The 27,311-nt window shown below is 49.4% G+C and overlaps 1 protein-coding gene across 11 annotated transcripts in view; it reads left to right on the top strand.

Annotated features, from left to right (window-relative positions):
- The window catches only part of LOC135241349 (R3H domain-containing protein 1), a 32,759-nt gene extending 6,098 nt beyond the window's left edge, over positions 1-26,661 (top strand). For 2 of the 11 annotated variants that reach the window (XM_064311628.1, XM_064311621.1), the window contains 22 exons: positions 143-275; positions 1,008-1,086; positions 1,340-1,399; positions 1,679-1,825; positions 2,018-2,126; positions 2,775-2,870; positions 3,125-3,207; positions 3,380-3,597; positions 6,118-6,396; positions 8,971-9,137; positions 9,763-9,864; positions 11,184-11,429; positions 11,891-12,014; positions 16,738-16,895; positions 17,384-17,535; positions 19,131-19,234; positions 19,516-19,557; positions 21,362-21,531; positions 23,133-23,277; positions 23,653-23,750; positions 24,046-24,130; positions 25,097-26,661. In XM_064311628.1, the coding sequence (XP_064167698.1) occupies positions 143-275; positions 1,008-1,086; positions 1,340-1,399; positions 1,679-1,825; positions 2,018-2,126; positions 2,775-2,870; positions 3,125-3,207; positions 3,380-3,597; positions 6,118-6,396; positions 8,971-9,137; positions 9,763-9,864; positions 11,184-11,429; positions 11,891-12,014; positions 16,738-16,895; positions 17,384-17,535; positions 19,131-19,234; positions 19,516-19,557; positions 21,362-21,531; positions 23,133-23,277; positions 23,653-23,750; positions 24,046-24,130; positions 25,097-25,473 (3,174 nt within the window). In that variant the 3' untranslated portion in view covers positions 25,474-26,661. The remainder of the gene's footprint in view (positions 1-142; positions 276-1,007; positions 1,087-1,339; positions 1,400-1,678; positions 1,826-2,017; positions 2,127-2,774; positions 2,871-3,124; positions 3,208-3,379; positions 3,598-6,117; positions 6,397-8,970; positions 9,138-9,762; positions 9,865-11,183; positions 11,430-11,890; positions 12,015-16,737; positions 16,896-17,383; positions 17,536-19,130; positions 19,235-19,515; positions 19,558-21,361; positions 21,532-23,132; positions 23,278-23,652; positions 23,751-24,045; positions 24,131-25,096) is intronic. The other 9 variants (XM_064311623.1, XM_064311622.1, XM_064311631.1 and 6 more) reach the window with 9 other exon arrangements.
- The last annotated feature ends 650 nt before the right edge of the window (positions 26,662-27,311 follow it).

Here is a 27,311-nt window from a genome sequence, read left to right as displayed (position 1 = left end):
TTAATTAACTTTGAACCAAGTGAAGGAGACTGCTGGCTAAAATAGATGGGAATTCAACCGGTCTCTCATCCGTTGTGTAAAATGTCCTTTCACAATACAAAATACAGCAAAACCACTTTCTTTTTCCCCCCCCCCTCTGCAGGATAAAATTCAGATCCAGCTCTCCCAGTCCTTTGATAAAGAAGATCAGGCGGTGAAGAATGAGGACGAGAAGGAGAAAAGTGCTGACAAGCTGGAGAAGACTGACAAAATGCCGCGCAAGATGCTGTCTCGAGGTGAGCCTGAGTCTGTGCTCTTAGGCCCGTGGGACAGAGGGAGTTGTGGGGGATGTAGTCCTGGAGCATGTGCTCTTAGGCCCGTGGGACAGAGGGAGTTGTGGGGGATGTGCTCTTAGGCCCGTGGGACAGAGGGAGTTGTGGGGGATGTAGTCCTGGAGCATGTGCTCTTAGGCCCATGGGACAGAGGGAGTTGTGGGCATTGTAGTACTGGAGTATGTGCTCTTAGGCCCATGGGTTGTGGGTGACGTGGTCTTGGAGCATGTGCTCTTAGGCCCGTGGGACAGAGGGAGTTGTGGGTGATGTGGTCTTGGAGCATGTGCTCTTAGGCCCGTGGGACAGAGGGAGTTGTGGGTGATGTGGTCTTGGAGCATGTGCTCTTAGGCCCGTGGGACAGAGGAAGTTGTGGGTGATGTAGTATTGGAGCATGTGCTCTTAGGCCCATGGGATTGAGAGAGCTGTGGGGGATGTAGTACTGGAGCGTGAGCTCTTAGGCCCGTGGGACTGAGAGAACTATGGGTAATGTAGTACTGTAATACCCAAGGTCACTGATCTGATTCAAGGGGCTTTACCCTTCAGATCTGGTCATGACTCAGGTAGAACAGCGCTGTCGTGTTAGAATGAAACCTGCTGATCCTTTTCCCCCGTGCTTGTAGTGTGTGAAGACATGTTGGAGTGACACCTCCTTCTACACTGAAATATTTTTAAATGGCTTCTTTTTCCCCCCTCCAGATTCCAGTCAGGAATATACAGACTCTACTGGTATTGATCTCCATGAGTTCCTAGTTAACACTTTGAAAAACAACCCCAGGTGTGTACTATAAAATATAATACTGTAAATAAGTATTTATATCATTATATTTCATTCATTCATTTCATTTATGATTTACTAAGACAATTTAATTCTCTTTTTGGAAAGTTTTTTTTTGTCTACCTACCCTGGCAGATGTTATCTGGACTTCAACAAATGCGATTAATCACAGTGTGAAATCTGTGAGAATGGGGGTCGGGCTGCAGTTCTTTATGGGCGGGCTGTAAATGAATTGCGCCGTTTGTCATTTCAGGGACAGAATGATGCTGCTGAAACTGGAACAGGAGATCCTCGATTTTATCAGTAATAATGAGTAAGTGAATTCCTTCGTCGTCAGAATTTTGCCATCCGTGTCTTTCAGGGCTCAGGGTCAGTTCCATTTTCAGTTAAATAAATTCATGAATCAAAGTTAAAAATGGGTTTATGTTCTGTATGAGATTTTCTAAATTCATGAATTGAATTAAAGTTTAATTTGGCGAATTGACTTAAATTGAAAATGGAATCGCCCCCGGCCATGATCTCATATGCATATAAATATGATATATCGCATGTAAATGTGTAAATTTAAATGGTTCTGTCCTTCTAATTACTGTCCCAGAAGCCAGAGGAGGAAGTTCCCGCCCATGACGTCGTACCACCGGATGCTGCTGCACAGGGTTGCCGCCTACTTCGGGCTCGATCACAACGTGGATCAGTCCGGGAAGTCTGTCATCATCAACAAAACTAGCAATACAAGAATGTGAGCGCTCTCTCCTTCCGCCCCGCTCAAAATTCAGCCCCCGAGTCGGCTCCATTTTAAAAACAAATCACCGTTGCCTCGTCTTCTGTGGACTGAATTTTGAGTAGCTTTATTATCCCCATGCTGTAATGCTGTGAATGCTCTATGTGGGGAAAATGGAGATGATTGAAACGTCTTCTCGCCCACCCGCAGACCGGATCAGAAGTTTTCAGAGCACATTAAGGACGACAAGACGGACGATTTCCAGAAACGGTACATTCTCAAGAGGGACAACTCCAGCATGGACAAAGATGACAACATGGTAGGCGTCCGCCACCCCGCTTTCCATCAGGGAGCCCGGAAAGACTGGGAAGTCACTGGAAAGTCCACAAATATAGGAGACAAAAGAAATTACATACATTTTTTTTGAAAATGATGACTGAGGTGCTTTAAAAAGCACAGTTTGTTGTTAATATTTTGCAGCCCTACATGTACATGTTTTATACATGTTATTATCTCTAGATACTGATCCTGGGTCAGAATCCAAGTTCTAATGAATGTGGTTGGGAGTTTGGATTTGGGCTGAAACTAATCATGGGTCATGATTCTCTTAGTGATGCTGAGCAGATCTAATATTTCTTTATTGACGATTGGAAACGGACTCTTGCGTTAAAGCCTACTGTCGGGTCACTTGGAATTGATCAGAGTGGGGCAGCGATTGGTGATGAGAAGTGTTTGGAGGAGTGTGTTTGGATAAATGTTTGTAGTGTTTGGTGAAGTGTTTGGAGAAATGTTTGGCGGAGTGTTTGGAGGAGTGTTTGGAGAAGTGTGTTTGGAGCAGTGTTTGGAGCAGTGTTTGGAGGAGTGTTTGGAGAAGTGTGTTTGGAGCAGTGTTTGGAGAAGTGTGTTTGGAGCAGTGTTTGGCTCGCTCAGGTGAGTGGGTAACCCCGCTGTTTTCCTGGTCTCTCAGATGCGGATGCGGCTGAAGGACGACCGCAGGAGCAAGTCGATAGAGGAGCGGGAGGAGGAGTACCAGCGGGCCCGCGAGAGGATCTTCGCCCAGGACGTGAGGCTCCCCTTAAATACAATTACCAGTGATCATTCTGACTAAACTTGGGCATCACTGTCAGGTTCAGCTCTTACAGCATCACCCACGTATTGAGATGTCGTACAGGGAAAACCCTGCACAAGTGGGAATCTGTGAATAATGGAAGTGCAGCTGAACTCTTATTTCAGGCGATTGTCATTTTTGTGAGTTGTCAGCATCATGCACAGGTTATAATTGAATGTATAACTTTATTTATTTTATTTTTATTGCAGGGTCCTGACATTTTCCCGCTAGATAAGAGAATCCAGGAGGACGAGGCCTCCAACAGCACACAACAGAGACGGCAGATTTTTAAGTACTGTCATGCGCTCTTTTTTGTTAAAATACTTTTTTATCTGTGTTTGAATATCACTGTGATACGTGTCGCGCCGTTTTCCCCACCGATGCCCAAAAGTCAGCGAATAGTTCTGGAGAGGAGGGGGGAGTATGTAGCGCTTCGAGCTAACGTGCTAAAACCGTGTCGCCAGGCTGAAGGACGGCCGGTCCACGAACAGCCGGCAGAGCAGCTCGGAGAACGAGCCCAAGTGCTCGGAGCCGCGGCCCTGGAGCAGCACGGACTCGGACAGCTCGTACCGGAACCTGAAGCCCGCCATGACCAAGGCCAGCAGCTTCAGCGGCATCTCGGTGCTGATCCGCGGCGACAGCTCCGCCAGCAGCAAGAGCACGGGCAGGCTGTCCAAGACAGGCGAGTGGCTACCCCCCCCCCCGCCCACCCCACCCACCCCCCCCCCCGCACCCCTCACATACCCCCCCACCCACCCCCAAACCGAATCCCATACGCACATGGAAAAAGCAGCCCCAGGCATTCTGCTTTCTGAACACCACAGTGAAGCACCTGTTTCAGCATGCCTGGCCTCCACTGTCCCGCTGCCTATCGGAATAGCTGTGCCATATCGTGTGCTGGGTTGCGTTGTAAAGGTCCCCAATTATTCTGTCTTCTGCCATTTTATATCTTTTCCACAAGGTCTATCAAACACGTTCTTTAGGTTTTTTAAAAATAAGAACAATTACAGAACTCTTGGCCGTTTTTAAGTGTGTGTTGCATGCTGTTTTTTTGTTTGTTTTTTTTTCTTTCCCCACATGCTCTGTCTTGATTGGTTATCTGACCGGTAATGACAGGAGTGCCCCTCCCATCTCCTGCCCGCACAACTCCTGTTGTAAAAGTGAACATGGCTTCCGAACGGTTCTCACAGGGATTACACCACAGAACTGTATAGGAACAGTTGAGTGGATTACACAAACACATTACACACACTGTGAAAGGATTGACAGGAACAGTTAGATGCCTCTGACACACTAACACACACACAGACAGTAGAGCAGTGCTTGCAGCATTGCCTGCTGCCACGCTGATTCTGCATCTCTCAACTACTTCATGTGAAACTGGTTTGAATTTTTTATGATTATGCTATTCTCGCTATCGCGAAAGACTGTTTGTGTGTAGGGAGCTTTGCGTAGGGAAATACGAAACAAACTCAGTTCCGTATTCAGTAAGGGGTGTAACATGTTATTCTTCTCCATATTAGAAGGGATGGCTGGAAACTCTACATGTTCAAGCCAGAGCCGGACCCCTAAGTTGAGGGCAATCACAAACTAGTTTACCTGGTTTACCTGTAGCATACCAGGCTACTTAGCTAGAGAGTAAAGCACACTGAGAGGTTACATCCAGGCTCTTACTGTTGATTATAAATGTAGCTGAAAAGATTTTTTTTTAAGTCCCATCAAAGTAATTATCCTCTAAATCAAACATGCATTTGTTTTGATTTGTGTGGTTGTTGGATTCATCTGTGAATCTGAACAGGTGCACCTGCGGCAATTTGCCCGAGAATTCCCGCCGAACAGGAAGGTGAACGTTGCTCAGAAAATCAAATGCTGATCAAAAACGATCAGCTGCTTTGATGGTAATCCAGAACCTACGTCAGATCTGGGGCTAAATCTAACCGGAAAGTTTGTCTTGTGATTTTTTTTGTGGGGGGCGTGGTGAAATGTCACGTTTTTACAGACGTCATATTTTACCTGCTTAATTGGGACACATTAAGACAATGCGAGCGACCAAGCATTTCATACAACCTGTAGCAAATAAGTGGGGGCCTTTAAATCACGATCACTTTCACTTCGCTGCCGTCCTGGACTCTTACCAAAGCCCTTTGGGGCCATTTTTTAACTGTCGCAGGTCTTGGTCTGACGTTGAGTAACCGCGTGTTACCCCGAGTCTGTGGACGTTCTGCAGAGTGCACAGCGCTCCTGGGTCGGTGTTGGTTCAGGTCGAAAGCAGTGCTTCACTGTGTGCTCGTTCGCTCAGCGTCCCTGAACACGCAGAGAGGGAGGAGTGTTCAGAGAGAGAGAGAGAGGAGTGTTCAGAACTTCCTTTGCTCGGGCGCAGGGCTTCCTCCTCTCCGCCTGCATCGTTCAGGGGGCCTTTGTTTGAGTACTGCCATCTGTACTTGCGCTCATGCCATTTCCACCGTGTGGGTTTCTCTTATTTTTAATTTATTTATTCATTTATTTTTGTTGTTTTTCTTTGCCCCTCCCCATTGTGCGATGGCACAAGATGGCCATTGCTCGGCTCGGCACGTGGCAAATTCGTGCTTGGACGCGTGACGCATTTTTGGTTCCGTCAGTCGTGTGTCCTGCTTGTGTTCCGTCTTCCGCCCACTCCCCCCCCCTCCTCGCATACCCTTGTACATCCGTCCATCTTTTTTGGCAACATTATTCAGATTATTTTCGTCCATCCCCGTCGTTTTAAGTGATCAGTTTCTACCGCTAGCAGAAACGTGAGCGGCCATCTTTGTTTGTTCCTTCGGTTTCTCCTCTGAACGCGTCTGCACGTCTGAATTCAACGGTCACGTGAGCTCGCTTTGGTTGCACAAACGCAAGCAAAGTCCAGATTCTGGCCCGACTTCGTTACCTCGGCGCACCGATTTGGTTTACAGTGCAGCAGGCGTAGACCGAAGCTTTGCTCCGCTGGGATTGGCCGTCCGGAACAGTCGTCCCGCTCGTAGCCAATGAATTCAGGCCGCGCCGGCTCTGCGCTGCCATTCACCACGGAATGAAAGTGGCTTTGCTTGGCTACCTGGCACCATAACTCCATAACCCCCCACTCCCCAGCATGCAGGGTGTCCCCCCCACCCCTCCCATTTAGCATAAGGCGCATGGTGTCTCTCGCTGCCCGTGGGTAAAGACCTTCTCGTTGCTCCCTCCCCAGGTTCCGAGTCGTCTAGTAGTGTAGGGTCGTCCACGGGTTCGCTCTCACGCTCCCAGCTGCCCCTCCCCGCCCCGGCTCTAACCCAGCCCGGCCACGGGCCGCCCGCCGCCGCCTACCCCGCCGCCAGCGCTAGTAGCTCCGCGCCCTACGAGGGGGCCCGCGGCGGCCCGTCCCCCGCCGCCGCCGCCGCCGCCGCCACCGCTAACACTAGCTACTATTTGCTTCCGTTGGAAGTCACAGGGATACCGCCTGGCAGTATTCTGCTCAACCCACACACAGGTTGGTACCTTTTGACTAGGCTCACTCTGGCTAGGTCACACGTGTGTGTGTGTGTGTGTGTACTGTGTATCTGGCTCACTCTGGCTAGGTCCTGTGTGTGTACTGTGTATCTGGCTCACTCACTGTGTATCTGGCTGTCCCTGACTTGGATGTTAACAGTTTTACACGATCAGAAACTGATTTTTTCGCTTCTTATGTGCAGCATTACGTAAGTGATGGGTGTAGTTTATTTTGGTGTGGGGGGGCGACAGTTGATTCACAGTTGTGAATTGGCCAGTTGTGCAGTCTTTTGTGTGTGAATACATTTGGTGTGATCGTCGACTCATTTTTGTGACAGATCTAAGTGTTTGTTGTTACTGTGTAACAGTGGGAGAGCGCTCTGCCAGCGGATTTTGTTCTTTTGGGTTTTTTTGCGTATTTCTCTCCTGTGTTCTCCCCTGACTTTGGATGCTTAACAGGTTTTTTTAACACGATTCAGAAACTGGATTTTTTTTTTCCAGCTTCTTATGTGCAGCATTACAGTAAGTGATGGGGTTAGTTTTATTTTGGTGTGGGGGGGGGGGGGGGGGGCAGAAATTATGATATCACAGTTGTGGGAGATTGAAATGGCACAGTTGTGCAGTTTTTTGTGATGTGAATACATTTGAGTGTGAATGCAGTCGACTCATTTTTTTGTTGACAGATTATTAAGTTGTTTTGTTGTCTGATTGCTGTGTGAAACAGCTGGGGGAAGAGGCGCTCTGACACAGACGGATTTTACACAGTTTGCGCTGTCTGATGCTGCCGCTTGCATATGAATTACATTCCTTTCCCGACAGGAGCGAATGTCCTCGAAACACAATAACCTTAAGTGCTAGGATCGCTAAATCCAGTCCCCGTCAAAACAAGCTCCCGTGTGTGAGCTGAAAAATGGATAAGGAAGCCGCGCTGTCTAGGAAAACAAATCTGAAAAACGTCGAGAGTCTAGCCGCTGATTTCTAACGTGCGCCACTTCGGTCCGCCCGCTCTGCCGCTCCTTAAAATATGCATGAGGCCGATAAGAGGGCTGTACGGTTAGCTGTGCCGCTAACACATTCTGAGCGTCAGCCCCAGTGTGTAATTGCTTATTGACCTTTTTTCACGGAGTTGGGAAAATTAGAATTTTTTTCCCCTGTCATGGTGGAACACATTTAGGGATGGAATTCATTTAGGGGAAGGTGGGGGGGGGGCGCTCCGAGCGGGACAGGAGTTTTCGGGAGCGGTTAGTGGGTGGTCTGCGTGGGAGGTTAGACAGCCACTTCATGCCCGGGGATGACAGGCAAACGGGCGAACGGACATGCCAGCTGCCCCCCCCCCCACCCAGCAGACTCCCAGCATGCCGTTCTGTTCCTCAGAAAAGCCAGTAGCGTTCATACACGAGCTCACACGATCAATAAAACAATCAGGCCGGGAACAGGTCTGTGCTGCTGTTGCTCTATTTCCTGTTTCACTAAATTATGTGACATTGACTCTTTCTTAACCCTTTGAATAGCTAGGGGCTGTTTTTTTTTTTTGGGTGGGGGGGGGGGGGGTTTCCACCCAAAATTCTTAGTCAGTGTTCTAGAACTCTTTGCTTTCAAAATGAATTACCACTAGTGATTGTGACATCAGCATTAGAATGCTCAGTTTAGAACATTCTAGTCACACGTGTGTGATGTTGCAGCTCAAAGGGTCCATGGAGCAAGCCTGCTCAGGCGGCCATTTTAAACAGTTCTCTGTGAAGACTCTTTACACTGCATGAGAAATGAAGGCGTTCAGATCTACAGTGTAAGGCTGTGTGTTCCTATCGCCTGCCTGTGCCCGGGTTTTACTGCGCATAGTCTGATGCCCAAACTCACGTACAGCCGCAGGGTGTAGTCCAGGACGGGTTATTGTGTCGGACAGACAGTGTGTAGAGAGGCGGAGCAGAAGGCCTCAGGTTTCCGTGTGAACACACGCCTGGCGTTGTGCGCTGAGGTTTCCGTGTGAACACACGCCTGGCGTTGTGCGCTCAGGTTTCCGTGTGAACACACGCCTGGCGCTGTGCGCTGAGGTTTCCGTGTGAACACACGCCTGGCGTTGTGCGCTGAGGTTTCCGTGTGAACACACGCCTGGCGCTGTGCGCTGAGGTTTCCGTGTGAACACACGCCTGGCGCTGTGCGCTCAGGTTTCCGTGTGAACACACGCCTGGCGCTGTGCGCTGAGGTTTCCGTGTGAACACACGCCTGGGTGTGCGCTGAGGTTTCATGTGAACACGCCTGGCGTTGTGCGCTGAGGTTTCTGTGTGAACACACGCCTGGCGCTGTGCGCTGAGGTTTCCGTGTGAACACACGCCTGGCGTTGTGCGCTGAGGTTTCCGTGTGAACACACGCCTGGCGTTGTGCGCTCAGGTTTCCGTGTGAACACACGCCTGACGTTGTGCGCTGAGGTTTCCGTGTGAACACGCCCCTGGCGTTGTGTGCCCAGGTTTCCGTGTGAACGCGGTGGGCGGTAAGCGCCCAGGTTTCCGTGTGAACGCGGTGGGCGGTAAGCGTGCGGCGTGTCTGCGTGTCTGACGGCCTACCTGTCCGCCCGCAGGCCAGCCCTTCGTGAATCCCGACGGCAGCGCCGTGGTCTACAACCCCGCGGTGGGCCAGCAGCAGGGCCGGACCCAGCAGCCCCTGCCCCCGCCTCCGCCCGCGCCCGCCCCCCACCAGCACCCGCACCCGCACCCGCACCAGCCGGGCAACCACGTCCTCTCCCAGGTCAGTGCGCCTCCTCTCCGCCTCTCTGCCGAACCCAGAGCACGCTGCGGTTTGATGGACCTGCTCCTGAGAGCAGGGCCCAGGTGTGCTGCTGCCGTTTAGCCCTGCATTAGTACAGCCTCCACCGACAGAGAACTACAGACAGAGGGGCGGGGCTAAGCTGCCTCAGTGCTGCGCGTGATTGGGTAATCGCACTGACCAGTCGAGCGCAGGCTCCATGCAGGGGCAGCCAGGACAGGGCGATGGGATGGGGCATGTGATCTGTAACTGCTTTCCCCTTTCGTTTTCTCTATTTAACTTTCTCACATGGCCTCTGTAGGAGACCCTCATTCCATGCTGTAATTAATCGCCTCTTATTGTCCAAATTAATATTGACACATTGCAGTCTGATTACCCCCCATGTTATCTCTCCACCTTGTGAAGTTTAACCTCCTCTCCCACCCCCCCCCACCACCCCTAGCGTAGGGGAAGCCTTGTTCTGTGAAAGGACTGTCCTGTTACTCTCCCAGTCTTCCATGTTACTCTCATTTATTTCATTTTTTAACCTCCCTCTCTCTCTCTCTCTCTCTCTGGCGCCGTGGACCCCTCCCTCTCTCTGTCCCTGTCCCACCCGTTGCCTCTTCAGCCGATTCGGCCTCTGCAGCCCTCCGCCCAACCCCTGCAGTACTCCACGGCCTCTTACCCGTCCCAGCTCCTGCCCGTCTCCCCTAACCAACAGTACACTGTGGTACCGCCTCTCCTCTTCTCTTCTCTCCCCCCTCCCCCCCACCACCCCAGGGGTGCACAGCTCCGGTCCTGCTGGAGGGGGCCGGTCCGCATGCCGGATTTCTCCTCCAACCGGTTGCCTTGGTTTTGGTTCGCTGACAGCTCTAAAAACTAAGCTGGTTTTCTCCTGTGCTTGAGCTCGGTGAGATCTTTAGGATGCACTTGCAGCCTGTGGCTGTAGCTGTAGCTGGTGCTTTAATCAGATCGAGGTACGATTTGAGCTGATGAAATAATTAAGAGCAGAAGTTGGCACAAAATCCCGAAACGGACCGGCCCTTGTTGTGCACCCTTGGTTTAGGTGTGTGTCTCTGTGAACCTGACTGTGGCTGTTTTTGTGGGTGGGGGGCGGGTGTGTGTGTGGGGGGGGGGGGTCCTGTCTCTCCATTTCCCCGTGGCTCATCTCGTGACACCCCCTGCTACCCCTCCCATGCTGGGCTGTCCACCTCTCTGTGTTTTGCTTACAGCTGTCTGCCTGTTAGGCTTGTGCTGCTGGACGTGGGCTTGGTCCCATACTGTAACAGTATTGGCTGAAATCAATACTTTGAAATGTCTGATGGCAACTGGAATTGGAGTGAAGCCGGCTAGATGTGGGGTAAACTCATAGGGGATGTATGAAAGGTGATTCCGTTAATGGAAAGCAAAACATAGGCTGTAGCACTGGGCTGCATGCATGCATAATTTATTACATTGTAATGCATTGCAGAAAAGTGGTTAATTTGCATGTGGACAGCATAAAACACGCTCAGACAGTGCGCTGCGCCAGACCAGTCATTTGCTAGTTCAGAGTTCAGCTTGCAGAGACGTGACTCTCCTCTGGGACAAAGCTGCTGCTCCCCTTTATGAAGCCTGTTTTCCGTAAGCAGCTTTAATTCCTGGCTTGTGGATGAGTCCATGGTTAATTACATTACTTTTTTGTGTGCCCTGCTTTTGCTCCCTTTGTCCACTGATGCAATTCAATCGCTCCTGACCTCCCCCTGCCCATAAAAATCCCTTAATGGCTAATTATATCTTGGGAAGACTGCTTTAAATGAAAAGACTTGGGCTTTAAATGATTAATTTTGCACCCAGTATTAAATTTATCTGTGGCTATAAATTTAGAAGTTCCCCTGCCCACCAACTCAGGAAAAAATTAAGTAATTCACGGTGAGCCAGATTAGCTGGGAGTGACCTTCAGGCTTGGGATAGCTTTATGAAACGGGGTGATTCTGTGCACTGGGGGCCGGTGGTGAGGGATTCTGGGGGGGGTGTGATCATTTTCCCCTGTGCCCCCCCCCCCCGCAGCAAGACAACCTGGGGGCCCAGTTCAGCCACATGAACCTGGTGCGGCAGGCCTCGGCAGAGGGGCCCGACGGCCACACCGCCCTGTACTCCTCCTCCATGGTGCTGCAGGCGCCCCAGCAGGCCGGCTACATGGTGGCCCCGCCCCCGGGCCAGCCCGGCCCCGCCCCCGCCTACGCCGGCTCCGCCCCCTCCGTCAGCCAGCCCATCATGCAGCAGCAGGGCTACATCCAGCAGCCCATGCAGCAGGTAAGGCTCGCGCGTCACTTCCTGTCCGCTTGGGGATGTCCAGCCCGTTGCTACGGTTACTGATGCTGTCTAATGGCAGTGGTCCGGTTCGCCCAGTGGTGCATGTTTCCCTCCCCACACTTCATTCCTTTGCTTTACTTGCCCGACCGATGTCCAGCCGGCCTTTCCGAGATCTAAAGCAATATTTCAAAATTATCTGTTAAAACATGGTGAAATATTATTGGTAATTGTTTCTAATGCGATATTGAAATGTCAGTAGGTGTTGCTGTGCACATAAAACATGGTGCTTGTGCTTCCTGTGCACCTCCCCCTTCATTTGAACAGCTTCAGCAGGCCCATTGCCTGTCGGGGTGTGTGATGCACTGCGTGTGATCATACAGTAATGGGGCAATGTAGCGATGGCCCATATTTCACAGCCAGGAGATTAGAGGCTGTGACGGTGACTCTGCTTCCCCCTACAGATGCCTGCGTGTTACTGCGCCCCCGGCCAGTACCCACACTCCAGCCAGCAGTACCGACCGGTCACCCCAGTGCACTACAACAGCCCCCAGAACCAGCCGCTGCCCCAGCCCGCCCAGCAGTCAGGTAAACCCGCGCCCAGGGGCATGCTGGGACACGCAGGGGGCGACTGGCTTTCCAACGTCACGTTCAACAGAAGGAGAAATGGCGCTGAAGCTAGCTGGCTAGCACGTTCTGGTCAATACGAACAGCAGCACACATATTAGCATCGCGTACATTGGAACGACCCTTAGACGCTCAGGTGGGGCACTTCCAATTCCTCAACCTTAGGGGCCATTTGGAGTTTGGCCTAAATTATGAACTTTAGGGTATTGTTACCACCAGGTTTGCGTGCAAACTTTTGCAGAATTTGCCCGGGTCAGTAAATGCAGGATAACACAGCTGGGGTGACATTAATATCATCACTTTTTCTAACAGACAGACAGGAATGTAACTGGGCTGTCCTTCAACGTTCTCTAGACGTTCACCGGCGGCCATCTTAGTACCTGCGGTCCCAGGTGGTCTGTGCTCATTAGCGGCGAACGCCCGCCTTTCACGCCACTTTCCCCTCACCTTGCGCAGGTGGGGGGGGGGGGGGGGCGGGGTGCGCCGGGGAGGTGGGGGGGGTGTTCTCTTTCTCCTACAGAGGACCCTCAATGTCCCACAGTTTTTGTCGGAGAACAGTGTCTGGCTCTAATCAAACGCACGGTTAGCATGGCTCCCCTCCCAGCTGGGTCCGTTGTGCTGCTTTTACAGCAGTGTGATGCGGGTCTGAAGCCTTCAGCGTTCGCTCTCAGTCGGCGGGGAAGCGGCCTCAGCCGCTGTTTCCCAATTCGGTTTTTATTTTGATTGGCAGCGCGGTTCAGGCATGTCATTGGTGGTCTGTGTGGCAGGGGCGGGAGGGAGCGGCGTCGGAGCGAATCGGAGGGGCAGAATTCGGGACCGGGGTGCTGTCTGAGAGGATTATGATTCTCACAGTGAACCGGTCTCTTTTTCAGCTTCTCACTGCTCTTCAGCTGCCGGCTTTGGACCTCCGCAAAATTACCGTCCGTCATGCCGACATCGTTCCTATTACGCTTCGAAAAACCCTCATGTATTGTGCAAACCTAATACGCAACCATGCACACGTATATGTCACTTGGAAGGATAGCGGACAGGCCATTCGCCATCTTTTCTTGCTTTGTCACCTGTGAGAAAGCAGAGAGGGTAACAAGCAGAGGATGGCCCACAGCAGAGAGGGATTCAACATCATTCATTTCAGTCTCGTCATTTCACAAGGGTTTGGTGCACTCACAATGGCGCGTGAATGGTAATTACTAAAATAAAAGCAAAATAACTGTCGATCCTCAAATGAGATGATTGAATGACCATCAAACGGACCTTTTCAGTATTTCTTGCACAGTTTACTGAGGTCAGTCTAGTGTTCATATTGTGCTTTTTCGAACGAATGATTTTAATTAAAGTAGCAGTGGGTTTTAAAACTGCGTTATTGCATTTCATGCCCCCCCCCCCTCCCTCCCCCCCATGGAAGATTATGCTGCTAGAACTGAGAAATCTCACAAATGTCACAGCATCCCAACAGTAACAGGGAGAGGAAGGAAAGGGGGTGTTGAGGTTTTGTTCGCCTCAAAGCGGCTGCCTTTAAACCTCTCACATGGGGGGGGGGGGGGGGGGGGGGGGCGGGGTGGGGGAGGGCTTGGGGGTGTGGGCGGTGAGGAGGGTGGGGGGGGCGGGGGGGGGGGCGCGTAGCGAGCTGTTAGAAGTGCCTTTGAAACACATTCAGTGCTGGGGCACATTAGTGCACAAAGCATCCCCCTGCCTGTGTCCTCCCCCCTCATACCCCCTCGCCCCCTGCGCAGTCAGCTCGAATGGAGGGTGTTTAATATTACATTCGCCTCACGCTGGGCGTGTAAGTGCAGGTGAGAGAATGGGGCCTAAAATAGCCCCCGCCTCCCGCCCCACGGGGAGCCCGCCCAGCCGCCCGGTCCTTTTGTCCCACTTCCACTCTCGTCCCCGGCCAAATTGATTACGGTCGCCACGGCGAAAAAGCAGGGAGAAATTGAAAAATCCCAGCCACCCCCCCCCCCCCAGTGCTGCTCTCCCGGTACATCTCCCGGCACTGGGTTTTTTTATTTTTTTTATTTTTTTAAACCAATCGTCAGCGATACGGTCTCCCCGGTAACCTTGAAACTGATGCACTCTCCCAGATAAGAGCCCCGTTTTAGTGAAAGGGGGACGCAGCTCCCGTAAAATAAGCCCTCGTTACGGTAAGCCTTTATTTGCCCATAAAAAAAATACTTTTTTTCTTCTTTTTTCCCCTCTTTGTTTTTATTCCTTACCTTCAGGAGCTGAGGATCTCAGAACTTGACAGACTTACTGAGTGTTGATTCATTTTTTTGAATTTCAGGGCTGTAAGAGGAAACTTTGACCTTTTCTATCGCTTTGCTGTAAATGGGATGTAATGAATACTCTTTGAAGCCTTTAGAACTGTGCAGTAAAGGAGGAGCTGAGAGGGGCTTTGGGGTTTGTGCTGTAAAGGAGGAGCTGAGAGGGGCTTTGGGGTTTGTGCTGTAAAGGAGGAGCTGAGAGAGGATTTGGGTTGTGCTGTAAAGGAGGAGCTGAGAGGGGCTTTGGGGTTTGTGCTGTAAAGGAGGAGCTGAGAGGGGCTTTGGGGTTTGTGCTGTAAAGGAGGAGCTGAGAGGGGCTTTGGGTTTGTGCTGTAAAGGAGGAGCTGAGAGGGGCTTTGGGGTTTGTGCTGTAAAGGAGGAGCTGAGAGAGGATTTGGGGTTTGTGCTGTAAAGGAGGAGCTGAGAGGGGCTTTGGGGTTTGTGCTGTAAAGGAGGAGCTGAGAGGGGCTTTGGGTTTGTGCTGTAAAGGAGGAGCTGAGAGGGGCTTTGGGGTTTGTGCTGTAAAGGAGGAGCTGAGAGGGGCTTTGGGGTTTGTGCTGTAAAGGAGGAGCTGAGAGGGGCTTTGGGGTTTGTGCTGTAAAGGAGGAGCTGAGAGGGGCTTTGGGGTTTGTGCTGTAAAGGAGGAGCTGAGAGGGCTTGGGTTTGTGCTGTAAAGGAGGAGCTGAGAGGGGCTTTGGGGTTTGTGCGTAAAGGAGGAGTGAGAGGGCTTTGGGGTTGTGCTGAAAGGAGAGCTGAGAGGGCTTTGGGTTTGTGCTGTAAAGGAGAGCTGAGAGGGCTTTGGGTTTGTGCTGTAAAGAGGAGCTGAGAGGGCTTTGGGTTTTTTTGTGTTAAAGGGGAGCTGAGAGGGCTTTGGGGTTTGTGCGTAAAGGAGAGCTGAAGTGGCTTTGGGGTTTGTGCTTTAAAGGAGCTGAGAGGCTTTGGGTTTGTCTGTAAAGGAGGAGCTGAAAGTGGGCTTTGGGTTTGTGCTGTAAAAGGAGATGAGAGGGGCTTTGGGGTTTGCTGTAAAGGAGGAGGCTGAGAGGGCTTTGGGGTTTCGTGCTGTAAAGGAGGAGCTGAGAGGGAGCTTGGGGTTTGTGCTGTAAAGGAGGAGCTGAGAGGGCTTTGGGGTTTGTGCTGTAAGGAGGAGCTGAGAGGGCTTGGGTTTGCTCAAAAGAGGAGCTGAGAGGGGCTTGGGTTTGTGCTTAAAGGAGGAGCTAGAGGGGCTTTGGTTTTGTGCTGTGAAAGGAGGAGCTGAGAGGGCTTTGGTGGTTTATGCATGTAAGGAGAGCATGAGAGCGGCTATTGATTGTGCTGTAAAGGAGGAGCTGAGAGGGGCTTTGGGGTTTGTGCTGTAAAGGAGGAGCTGAGAGGGGCTTTGGGGTTTGTGCTGTAAAGGAGGAGCTGAGAGGGGCTTTGGGGTTTGTGCTGTAAAGGAGGAGCTGAGAGGGGCTTTGGGGTTTGTGCAGTGCTGTCATGTTCCGTTAGGGTTTGATATTCAGTGCCATTAATTACACTCTGAAAGAAGCTCTTACCAGTTTGTTTCTCTCAACTGTCCTTTTGATTTGTCTCATTTGTTCTTGCTCTGTTTATTTCTTTTTTTGGCTGACTGTGTGTAAACATTTTTGAAGCAACTGCCTTTCACCTGGCTATCTTCCTAATCATTTTTTCAGTATTTGTTTTCCTATTAATTGAACTAAAATAGCCTACTTGCTAATTGTTAAAAATGGTAAATGAACTGCATTTATATATATATTAAAAGGTATGAATAGTGCTTGAAGTCATTATATTTCTGTGGCTGTAATGATGTATGAATATATCTGAAAGGGAAGCCCTCATTTTTTAACCCTAATTTTACTGTTTGATTTTCTTACATGGAGAAATGGCCTTCTGACCCAAAAATGGCAGCTGTCTCATTTCAAAGTAAATTATAATATATTTGTGGATGATGAAGAGCCATTTGGTTCTGTTTAAAATCCATTTAAGATGCTAACAATAATAAAACCAAATGGTATCATTTGCAAAAATAAGCCATTTGGCGGCTCTGTGCATAATTGCGATTGTATCCACAGGAAAATAAGCTCTTAAATGACCCAGTCGTCTTTAGAAACTTTCTAACAAGCTGCAGCAGCTCGGGAGGGTGAATCATCTCTTTAAAGCCATTACATTTCAGTGGCTGCCATTTTGTGACGCCTATTTACGTTAATTATGCAATTACGTTAATGAGAATTTGAATCATACGCGATATTCTTTTTATTTTACGTTTCGTACATTTATTCCGGTTATTTTTTCATTTTATTTTTTTGTTAATTTGAATTCCTAATGGTCCCATTTTTCGTCGGGACGCGGTGGTGTTGTTGACTGTGTGAGTATCGTGGGCCTCTGTGGACTTTAGCCGTGGTTCTGCTCTCTCTCTCTCTCTCCAGGCTATCAGACCGTGATGCCAAATCAGCCGCAGAGCTACCAGAGCCTGGTGGGGCTGCCACAGCCCCAGAGCCAGAGCCTGCTCGGCAGCCAGCACGCCAGCATGGGGGCGCAGATGCAGGGCATGATGGTCCAGTACCCGACCGTGCCGTCTTATCAGGTACGCATGCTGGTGTGTGTGTGTGTGTGTGTGTTTGTGTGAGTGTGTGTAACTGGTGTTAGTTGATGTGTGTGTAGTGTTGTGAGTGTGTGTGGTGGTGTGAGTGTGTGTGAGTGTGAGTGAGTGTGTGTGTGTAGTCATTAGTTTCACTGCAAATTGAATGTCATTTTGGAACTCATTCCTCAATAGTGGTTTTATATTGAAACCTTTAAATGAACACTCTTACTTCTCACTTTTGAATCGGTGTTCTTTTTGAATGGTAATGATTTAGCTATAGGCTTGTCAACTTAAAATTAATAAACAAAAAATAATAATAATAAACGGACACTTTTCATTGGTGGAGCTGTGGATGTCTGTGCCCAGCGGTGCTTTTCATTGGTGGAGCTGCGGATGTCTGTGCCCAGCGGTGCTTTTCATTGGTGGAGCTGTGGATGTCTGTGCCCAGCGGTGATTCTCATTGGTGAAGCTGCTCCTCTGTGTGTGGGCAGGTATCCATGGCCCAGGGGTCCCAGGGCATGCCGCAGCAGACGTATCAGCAGCCCATGCTGATCCCCAGCCAGTCCAGCCAGGGCCCTGTCCCGGCCTCCAGCGTGCAGGTGTACTACAGTGTTATTCCTCCCGGCCAGCAGAGCACCATGAGGTGAGCTCCGCCCCCGTCCCGCCCCGCAGCGCCCTGTCCCGCCCCGCAGCGCCCTGTCCCGTACCGCAGCGTCCTGTCCCGTACCGCAGCGCCCTGTCCCGCCCCGCAGCGTCCTGTCCCGTACCGCAGCGCCCTGTCCCGTACCGCAGCGTCCTGTCCCGTACCGCAGCGTCCCGTCCGTAGCGGGCCCCGTTTCAGAGCACACTACCCAGGACGTCCTGCCGCTTAAAGGTGGCAGGGGGTGGGGGGGAGCGGATCTCTAGCGGGCTGGGTTGACGGAAGACGAGGAGAGGTCGTTTTCAGCCTCTTCCCCTCCTCCCTGAAGAAGTGCCTCTCTTTTTAGTAGGTCGCTCTCAAGATGATTTATGATGCAGGCGATTCGGCGGGTATTAATATAACTGCGCCCGTCCCGTTTGGAGACGCTCCTCTCCACCCCATCCTTCATGCGCGCCCCAGTATAGAGGGCTGCTCCTCCTGGGGCCTGCTGCCTGCCTCCTGCAGCTAGCCTGCTGCACATCCATACGGCCTATATCTGCCTATATCTGCCTATATCTGCTTATATCTGCCTATATCTGCCTATATCTGCCTATATCAGCTTATATCTGCCTATATCGGCTTATACCTGCCTATATCTGCCTATATCAGCTTATATCTACCTATATCAGCCTACATCAGCTTATATCAGCCTATATCTGCCTATATCAGCTTATATCAGCTTATATCAGCTTATATCTGCTTATATCAGCTTATATCTACCTATATCAGCCTATATCAGCTTATATCTGCCTATATCAGATTATATCTGCCTATATCAGATTATATCTGCCTATATCTGCCTATATCAGCTTATATCTGCCTATATCAGCTTATATCTGCCTATATCTGCCTATATCTGCCTATATCTGTGTAGCACAGTGGGTAAGGAACTAGACTTGTAACCGAAAGGTCGCAGGTTCGATTCCCGGGTAGGACACTGCCGTTGTACCCTTGAGCAAGGTACTTAACCTGCATTGCTTCAGTATATATCCAGCTGTATAAATGGATACAATGTAAAATGCTATGTAAAATAGTTGTGTAAGTCGCTCTGGATAAGAGCGTCTGCTAAATGCTTGTAATGTAATGTAATGTAATATCTGCCTATATCTGCCTATATCTGCTTATATCTGCTTATATCAGCTTATATCAGCTTCCAGTGTATCACTATCAGACTGTCAGGAGAAAATTAATTAAATAAAACGCGTTTCACTTTTTTGTTATTAATATGGTATTATGATAAATGCCTACGGGACTGCATTGTTTTGATTTCCATGACAATTGATTTCAGAAACATATTTACTCAGCTCACTGATGAATAATAACAAAACGATATTCACTGCTTTCAAAAAGAGATATTGTTTGGAACCCCCCAGTATGTGTAGTATATATCTAGTTCAGCATTTCTTCCCAGTTTAAAGCAGTGTGCTGAATGTGTCAGGTCTGACTAGTCATCTGTGCTTTTGGGTATCTGCACTGGGCATGACCTGACTTCCTCTCTCTTTGTGTGTGTGTGTGTGTGTGTGTGTGTGGTTGTGTGTGTGTGTGTTGCATGCCCTCAGCTCCTCTGTGAGTTTCCTGCCTCCTCCGGGCTCAGAGCAGATGCAGTTCCCTCGGACGTCCTCCCCCTGCAGCTCCCAGCAGCTCCCCGGCCAGCAGTGTGCAGGTACCCAATCACAATCCACTCTGTTCTAGCAGAGACCAATCACATTCCACTCTGTTCTAACAGAGACCAGTCACAGTCCACGCTGTTCTGAGAGACCAATCACACTGCCAACATTTCACTTCTGTTCTAGAAGTATGTCATTACTGTAGCTGCCATACATGCAGATTTCATTTGATGCATTTTTATGATTTCAAAATGGTGTACAGGGCTGGCTTCCGGCACCATGGTGTCCAGAGATAGCTCTCTCTCTCTTTCTTTCCATTCTTTTCCTGCGCCTCTAGCCTTCACTCCAAATCCTCACCTCTCCCGTCTTCACAATACGAGTGAGTCCATCCTGAGCTCGCACACAACAGAGGGAAGTGCGGTTAAATACATTTACTCCTTTTGGCAAATTACTCCTCACACCAATCAAAATGGAGGTGGACGGCATTCACAGCTCTGAGAACCCCACCATATTACCCGGACAGCTATAAAGAACAGCCGTCCCAATGCCTTAAGACCCCTGTGACTCTGAGCTAATTCAGCCTGCTTTCCCCGTCTTTACAATCTAATTATTGGAGATATGGGGTGGTAATTAAAAAGTGATTCCTCTAGTGTTTGGTTCCCTATTATCGTGTCTTTAAAGAGGCCCTCGCAAGCCTCCGAAATCTAATTTGCTGTTTTATGTTTCTCGAGTTAATTCTGATTTCCCCGAACGTTTTCAGCCGTCCTCCCGTCTTTTTAGGACTCATAAAAACTGCCTTTTAAATCCTGGAATTACATTTTTGCTCAGATTGGTGACAGAAATATATATATGTGTGTGTGGGTGTGTGTGTATGTATATATATATACATATATAGAGAGAGAGAGGGATTAAGGAGAGATTGGATTTGGAGAAAAGCAGCAGAAGAAATTGTGTGCAAGGATTAATGTTCCCTTCCATATGTGATCAAATTAACAATGGAGCACTACAGGAGAGTGGATCTGACCGCAGAAAGAAAGGATCATAATGGTGTCCTCAGATCTGGTTCATTTCATCTGAGCCTCTTTGTCTCCTTCTGAGGCCAAACGATTGTGCACCCTGTTAAAAAATCATTAGGAAACGGTCTTCTGTTGATTTTATTTTTAGAGGAGACTTTCAGAGTGGTGAAAACCTCTGATCCTGTTTTTGGTTCCCCTTGAAACAATCGCTCACGTACCTCAGCCAGAGGAGAGAATTAAGCCTTTCTTTAGTTTCTGCTGCTGTTGAAATAATCATAATGAAGAGAAGCCATTTTGGGGCAGGGGGGGTGAAGAGAAGGTCCAGTAACACAGCCTCGCTCACTGAGCAAACGTATTTTAATTGGCTGCTTTGCGGACGGAAATTTTAACACGATTAAGTATTTATGTCTTCATCCTTGGAGCTCGATCTCGGTGCCCAGGCCCCTTTGAATAATGCATGAGTCAACATCACTGCTCTGTACAAATGCTACGTTTAATTGCTGGTAACACATTGCATATTAAGATTGTCATGGGTTTGTGTGCGCAATTAAATTTGCCAGAACTATTGGGGAAAAATGAACAAGAGGTACTATTTTTGTCTTTAATTGAGGAGGAGAAATTATGTACTAATGGGGGAAAAAAACATTGCTTTTGTTTCTGTTAACTTTTGTTGCAGCTGTGCCTGTGTGTAGTAATGACCTCTCTGTGCCTGTGTGTAGTAATGACCTCTCTGTGCCTGTGTGTAGTAATGACCTCTCTGTGCCTGTGTGTAGTAATGACCTCTCTGTGCCTGTGTGTAGTAATGACCTCTCTGTGCCTGTGTGTAGTAATGGCCTCTCTGTGCCTGTGTGTAGTAATGACCTCTCTGTGCCTGTGTGTAGTAATGACCTCTCTGTGCCTGTGTGTAGTAATGACCTCTCTGTGCGTATGTGTAGTAATGGCCTCTCTGTGCCTGTGTGTAGTAATGACCTCTCTGTGCCTGTGTGTAGTAATGACCTCTCTGTGCCTGTGTGTAGTAATGACCTCTCTGTGCCTGCGTGTAGTAATGGCTTCTCTGTGCCTTGTAGTCTGTGCCAGTGCTGATGTGGTGAAGTGTGGCGTTTCGTGCGCACGCAGTTCAGGGAGTGGCCTGTGATGTCACTGTGATGTTTTGTTTTTTTCGTGCAGGTGTGCCCCCCCCTCACGGCAGCGGCATGCTCATGATGCAGCTGACGTTACCCCCGAACCAGCAGCCCCGGGCGCACTCCCCCCCCCAGTGGAAGCACCACAAATACTACAGCCTGGACCACCAGAGGGGCCAGAAGTGTACAGACCTCCCCAGTCTCGACACATCGCAGGTAACTCCGCCCCCAGTTAGGACGGCTGTGTTGCCATGGTAACCCTGCTGTTTTACATTACATTACATTACATTACAGGCATTTAGCAGACGCTCTTATCCAGAGCGACGTACAACAGACTTTTTTTTTTTTAGGACAGATTGTGGTGCTATGGTAACACTGCCCCTGTGTAGTACAAAATTGGGTGCCATGGTAATAATGCCCCTATAGGACGGCATGTGGGGGTGTATGGGGACCGCTGGACTGTCAGTCTGAGGGTCATGGGCTCCGATATTTTCCTCAGATTCTACAGTGAAACTCAGTCTCTCTTTGTAGGCTCCCTCGTTCTCATCGGGTGCTTTAGCAGCTGGGGGCGCCTGTTTTCTGATTATTTTAAATGAGTTTGAAGCGTTTTTTACGCTGCTGTGTCACGCCGAGCCCCTCAGGCACATCGCTGTTTTTAGGGGCCCATGGAGCTGAAAATGGGCCTATTTTTAAGTGTTCTGAGTCAAGAAAGCGCCCCACGTCACTGTCATTCTGCCGTCCAATCGCATGACAGTAGAGGCGGGCCTTGAGTATGCCGTTAGCTTCTTCTGTAAATAAAGGAGAAGATGAAAGAGAAGTTGGTCGTGACAGTTCCTGGCCACTGGCAGTTGTACGATTTCACGAATCGTAACTTCCATGACAAAAAATAATCGGTCCAAGGCACGACGACACATTAGTGCCGTGAGGACGTAGATGGGAAGTTATTTTCGGGTGAAATGAGGGAGCTAATGACATTAAATACGTTACGCAAGCGATTGACAGGAGCAGAGTGCCGTTGCCGAGCAACAGCGCGAAAAAAAAAAAAAAAGACGACGCCTCCTGCGCATTTTTCAGAGTTGGCTTCAAAAAAAACCACGACAGGAAGTGAGTCTCGCGTTTCCATGCCGATAGAACGCATCCGGTGTGAAAGCAGCCTTAGAATCCGCACCTGTTCAGACACCTAGCTATTGATTCACCTCAGTCTTTGACTTAGTCGGTTAAATAATTCAGCTGTTTTTTTAATACAGTTTGCAGTATAGCACAATGCGGACATAAGACGTTAATGGCATGCACACCTATTCCTGACATAATGTGGCTGAAGAGGGTAAATAATCCCACTAAAGCATGAAAAGCACCAAAATTTGAAAAATTAAAATTCTGGGATTGCAATTGGGGTTGAAACGAAAACCAGCATCAGCAGGGGGGGTCCCCAGGACTGAGGTAGAATACCACTGTCATAGGGGATTAATCATTTATGGAATGGTTCACCAGGACTCTTTGTGGAACCAGAGGGTTTGTGGAACCCCTGGAGTCTTCAGGACCAGGCCTGACAGCACCAGCTACCCATCTTCCCAATTACACTGAGAATCAAATCCACAGCCTTGACCTGACCTGACCTGACCTGACCTGTCCCTTCGATTGACGCAGCCCTGTGTGTGTGCAGCTTGATCAATTTTCTGTATTCTCGCCTGTTAAGTCAGTGGCTCAGAGCAGTGTGGTAAATGTGAACTTTATTTGTCCCGGATTCCGTGCGGTACAGCTGTTGTTGCATAAATAGGCATAAACCCCCCCCCTCCCCCCGTCCCTTGCCCCTGCAGAGCAGTCCCCAGCTAGGAAGCCCCAGCTCCTCCCCGGCCCAGTCCCCCGCCCCCGCCCACCTGACCAACATGAAGAACGTCCGTCCCGGCCTCGCCCCCATCTCCATCATGCCCCAGTTCTCCCGGCCGTTCGTCCCGGGACAAGGTGAGCCGCGGGGGGGAGGGGGGGGGGGCAGAGTCCGGGCCGAGTGCCGTTTGTTCCTCTCAGCGGAGTTACTGAGTTATCCCTCTGCGGCCAAACCGGCCAATCACAGCCTTGCGATGTGGACTCATCAGCAGTTTACAACTTTACTTTCTGGCTGATCTCTTAGGTTATGTGGTGCATTTTTTCTGCATTGTTTTCTGTTTGTAATCTTTTTAATGTCTGTCAGTGTACTGAGCTTTTTTCATTTTAATTTATTTATTTATTTTTTGCACATATGCACATTGAGTTTGAGTGTGCAAAAAGCACTATATAAGGTGCATTATTATTGTTATTATTATTATTACGTGCGTGCCTAAGTGTGTTGTCCCTCCCCAGGTGACGCACGGTACCCCCTGCTGGGGCAGCCCCTCCAGTACACCCCTCCCATCCGTCCCCCCCTCATCCATGGACCTCACATTGTCCCCAACCACCAGGTGAGGACCAAACACACGCACAGAAATGCACACACACACACACACGCTCACACAAACACACACACACACACAGACACACACACACACATACATACACACGCGCGCTCACAAACACACACAGGCACACACACACGCATACATACACACGCGCTCACACAAACACACACAGGCACACATACACACCCACGCGTGCACACGCACACGCACATGCACGGAATGCCAAGAGAAAGAGCAGAATATTCGTTCACTGGAATCACTGTCTGAACGTTGCTGCGTTGTTGTTTTTTTTTCCCAGGGTCCTATGGGAATTCGACAGGTTGGCCGAGGGAGGAAACTGACGAGGAAAGCACTATCTACAGATCTCAGTGTAGGTGAAGCAGGTAATGGTAGGGCATCTCCCTCCACCATAGTGTAGAGGTCAGGAACCCGAACGATTCCGCTTTACTGTGTAATTCTCCTGCCTGTCTCTGTGCGTCTTTACAAAAGTGTCCTTGTAAGCTCCATGGTGCCTCATCAGAGAGCAAGGTATGGATGGTGTGTGTGTGTGTGTGTGTGTTTGTGTTTGCGTGTGTATCAGCAGTTATTCATTGTCGAAGCAGCAAAAAATGTTATGCTTTTAAAAAAGTACCCCTGCGAGTGAAAGTTGGAGTGCAGGAATGCTGAAGTGAAGTGAAAGAAACGCAGAGCGCCAGGTCGTTTAAAGCATTTTCTGAAATGATGACGACAGCTTTCGGTGAGTCTGGAGGACGAAGTCGGCCGTCCCGTCTCGGCTTGTGTGCGTTAGTGAAGGGAAGCGGCTGTGTTGGGGAGGGAGAACGTTGACTGAAGCAGAATGCCATTGTGTTTAATGCGAGTGCTAACCGTGTTTATTTATGGACAGCGCTGCCTCCCACTGAAGCGCACGCTGTAAAGCCTGATTTATACTTCGTCGCACGACCCTTGTGACGAGTCACATGACAAAAATGACGTATTTTCAACGGAAAAAAGGTGTCGCGCAGCTCTAGAATTTTATGTCACAGAACTTTACGCTTTGTCGCGCAGTGCTGATTGGATAGCCAGATGGAACACTGAAATTTATTGTCATGGTCAGTGTTATTTCACTGTCGAGTGCTGCCATATTTTCAGAAAGGTAACGTTAAACTGTCAAAAAAAAAAAAAACTGTCAGGAGTTTGGCGTATTGTTACCATAGAGACAATAGAACCCTCGTCAGGGCCCTTCGCGGAAGTATAAACGCAAAACGTCGTGTGACGCTTGTCGAAATGGTCGTGCGAGGAAGTATAAATCGGGCTTGCGGGCGTGTCGTTGCTCTGGGAGTGACGCGCCTCTCTCTCTCTCCCCCGCGCAGTAAGTGGGCGGATCCTGGAAGTGACTGACCTGCCGGAGGGGATGGGCCGTGTGGAAGCTGATTCGCTGCTCGGGGAGCTGTGCAAGGCGGGGGCCACCATCCGGTGGCTGCCAGAGCCCCCGCCGCCGCTGCCCCCGCCCCCGCCGCCGCCGCCGCCGAGACTGAACTGCGGAGCCGGGGACGGCGACACGAACTCTGACCCCTCGACCCCGCCCCGGGACCCGGCCTCCGGCTACACCGTCCTGGCCGTGTTCCCCACCAAATACGCGGCACAGAGCGCCCTGGTCCGGCACAGCAGCCCCCCCGCCGCCTTCCGGCTCAGAACTAGCAAGAGACACTACGACTTCCACAACCTGGAGCGGGCCAGCTCCCAGTAGGGGGCGCCGAAGAGCAGGATCCCCGCAGCACCCCCCTCCTCCTCCACCCACTGCCACCATCACCACCACCACTACCAGTCACTTCCTGTCCTTGTCCCCTCCCCACTTCATGTTTTTCACTAAAGTTGGCTTGATGTAATGGGCTTTCACTTGAGTTGTAGAGACTTTTGGGAATATGTTGCCTTTGTAATGTTCTTAGCAATTCCATTATAAAATAAAAATTGGCCATTTATTATTTTTTATTTTGTGTGTGTGGGAGGGGAGTTCAGAATTGGCAGGAACATTTCAAATGGCAGCATGTACTTTTTTCTTTTTTTTTTTTTTTCTTTTTTGTTTTTTTAGTTAAGTTTTATATTTGTGAAATCTGGTGTCAGACCCAAAGCGTGGTTGTACAGCTGCATTCTTTTCTCCCGTCCCTCTGTTTCCCGACCTCTCTCAGCTTTATCCCCCTTTAAAGCAGAGAGCTCAGCAGGTGAGACACAGCAGGTAGGCCCAGGTAGGCCCTGCCCCCCCCCCGCCCCCCCACAGCCTGTCCCTGGCCAGCCGCTCGCGGTTCAGCAGGGTTACTCCACCGTGGACATGTCCCAAGCGACACCATGAGTTTCTTTTTGTGCCTTCTATTAGGATTCCCCCGTTTTACTCCTTCACAAAATCTAGAAGGCACCTCAGTGTTGCTCGTAAAATGATCCACATCTTTGTAAATACTTTATATAGTACAGTAGATATATAATTCGATCCGGTTTTCCTCACTGCAAAATGTTATGCTGGTAACAGGCACTAATGAGCGCACTGTCTTTGGTTCAGTGTTCCTGGTCTGGTTTTAACTTAATTTAAAAAAAATAAGTCAAGAAATGCATATCTCACCGGTGGCATATTTTTAGCAATCCTCAAGCTTCATGTGTCTCAGCTATCCCCTCCTCTACTCCTCTCCTCACCTTTTCTTCACACTAGCCCAATCGTTTCAAATCTGTCATTTAAAAAAAGTTTTTTTTTTTGTTTTTGTTTTTTGTTTTGTTTTTTTTAAGTCCTTAGGTCACTGGAAAATCAGTTTGCACATTTATACAACTGAATTTTTTTTTTTCTTTTACTGTTCTCCCAAATGTGTGGATTCTGAAAAGCTGTACAATGTTTGCTGGTGCAAGTCATTTTTATTTCAGTTTGAAACCAATAAATGTTTACACCAAATGATGTGCTTCGTCACAGATGAGGGTTTTTTTTTTTTCCAGTGCATCGAGATGCAGAGAAATCGTGACGATGCCACCTGCGCTCGTCAACCGCGTTCCTCAGGATTCAAATCAGAGTGAAAATAATTTTGATGGAATGCCTCGGATTTGAACACCAAGTAGATATAAAACGATTTGGCTTTTGAAAATAATACTGCACAGTTTATGTCTTTGTGCCGCTGATGCATTTTGACTGTTGAATTTCTATAAGGCAGGGGGCTTTGCTACATTAACCCCCGTGGAACCTCAGCCCCAGGCGAGTATCGCATTTCATGATGATTTATTCCTTTTTTTCATATTTTAAACGGAGTGATGGAAAAGCACCACGCTCCTGGGTTTCTGCTGAGACTCATGAAGGTTTTAACGGGCAAGTAATGGCTCAAAATGGATTTAATTTTGCGTTTCATTCAGCGAAGCCGAAATGTCCATAACGTTTAGCGTCTCCATTCACTTTACAAGATCATTAACAGATAGGCCTAATTAACTTGACATTTGTGCAGACTTATCAAGGAAACTGCTCTCTGCTTAGCTGTGAAGACTTTTCTTCCCTAACAGCAACCACCCGCAGGTATCGTATTCGTCTTGTGTTATTGTTTTAAAACACACAATCCATTT

The sequence above is a fragment of the Anguilla rostrata genome, chromosome 15, assembly GCF_018555375.3.
Source record: "Anguilla rostrata isolate EN2019 chromosome 15, ASM1855537v3, whole genome shotgun sequence".
NCBI classification, from domain to species: Eukaryota; Metazoa; Chordata; class Actinopteri; order Anguilliformes; family Anguillidae; genus Anguilla; species Anguilla rostrata.
Note: the sequence above shows the minus strand (reverse complement) of the source record. Positions and strands in the feature narration are given on the sequence as shown.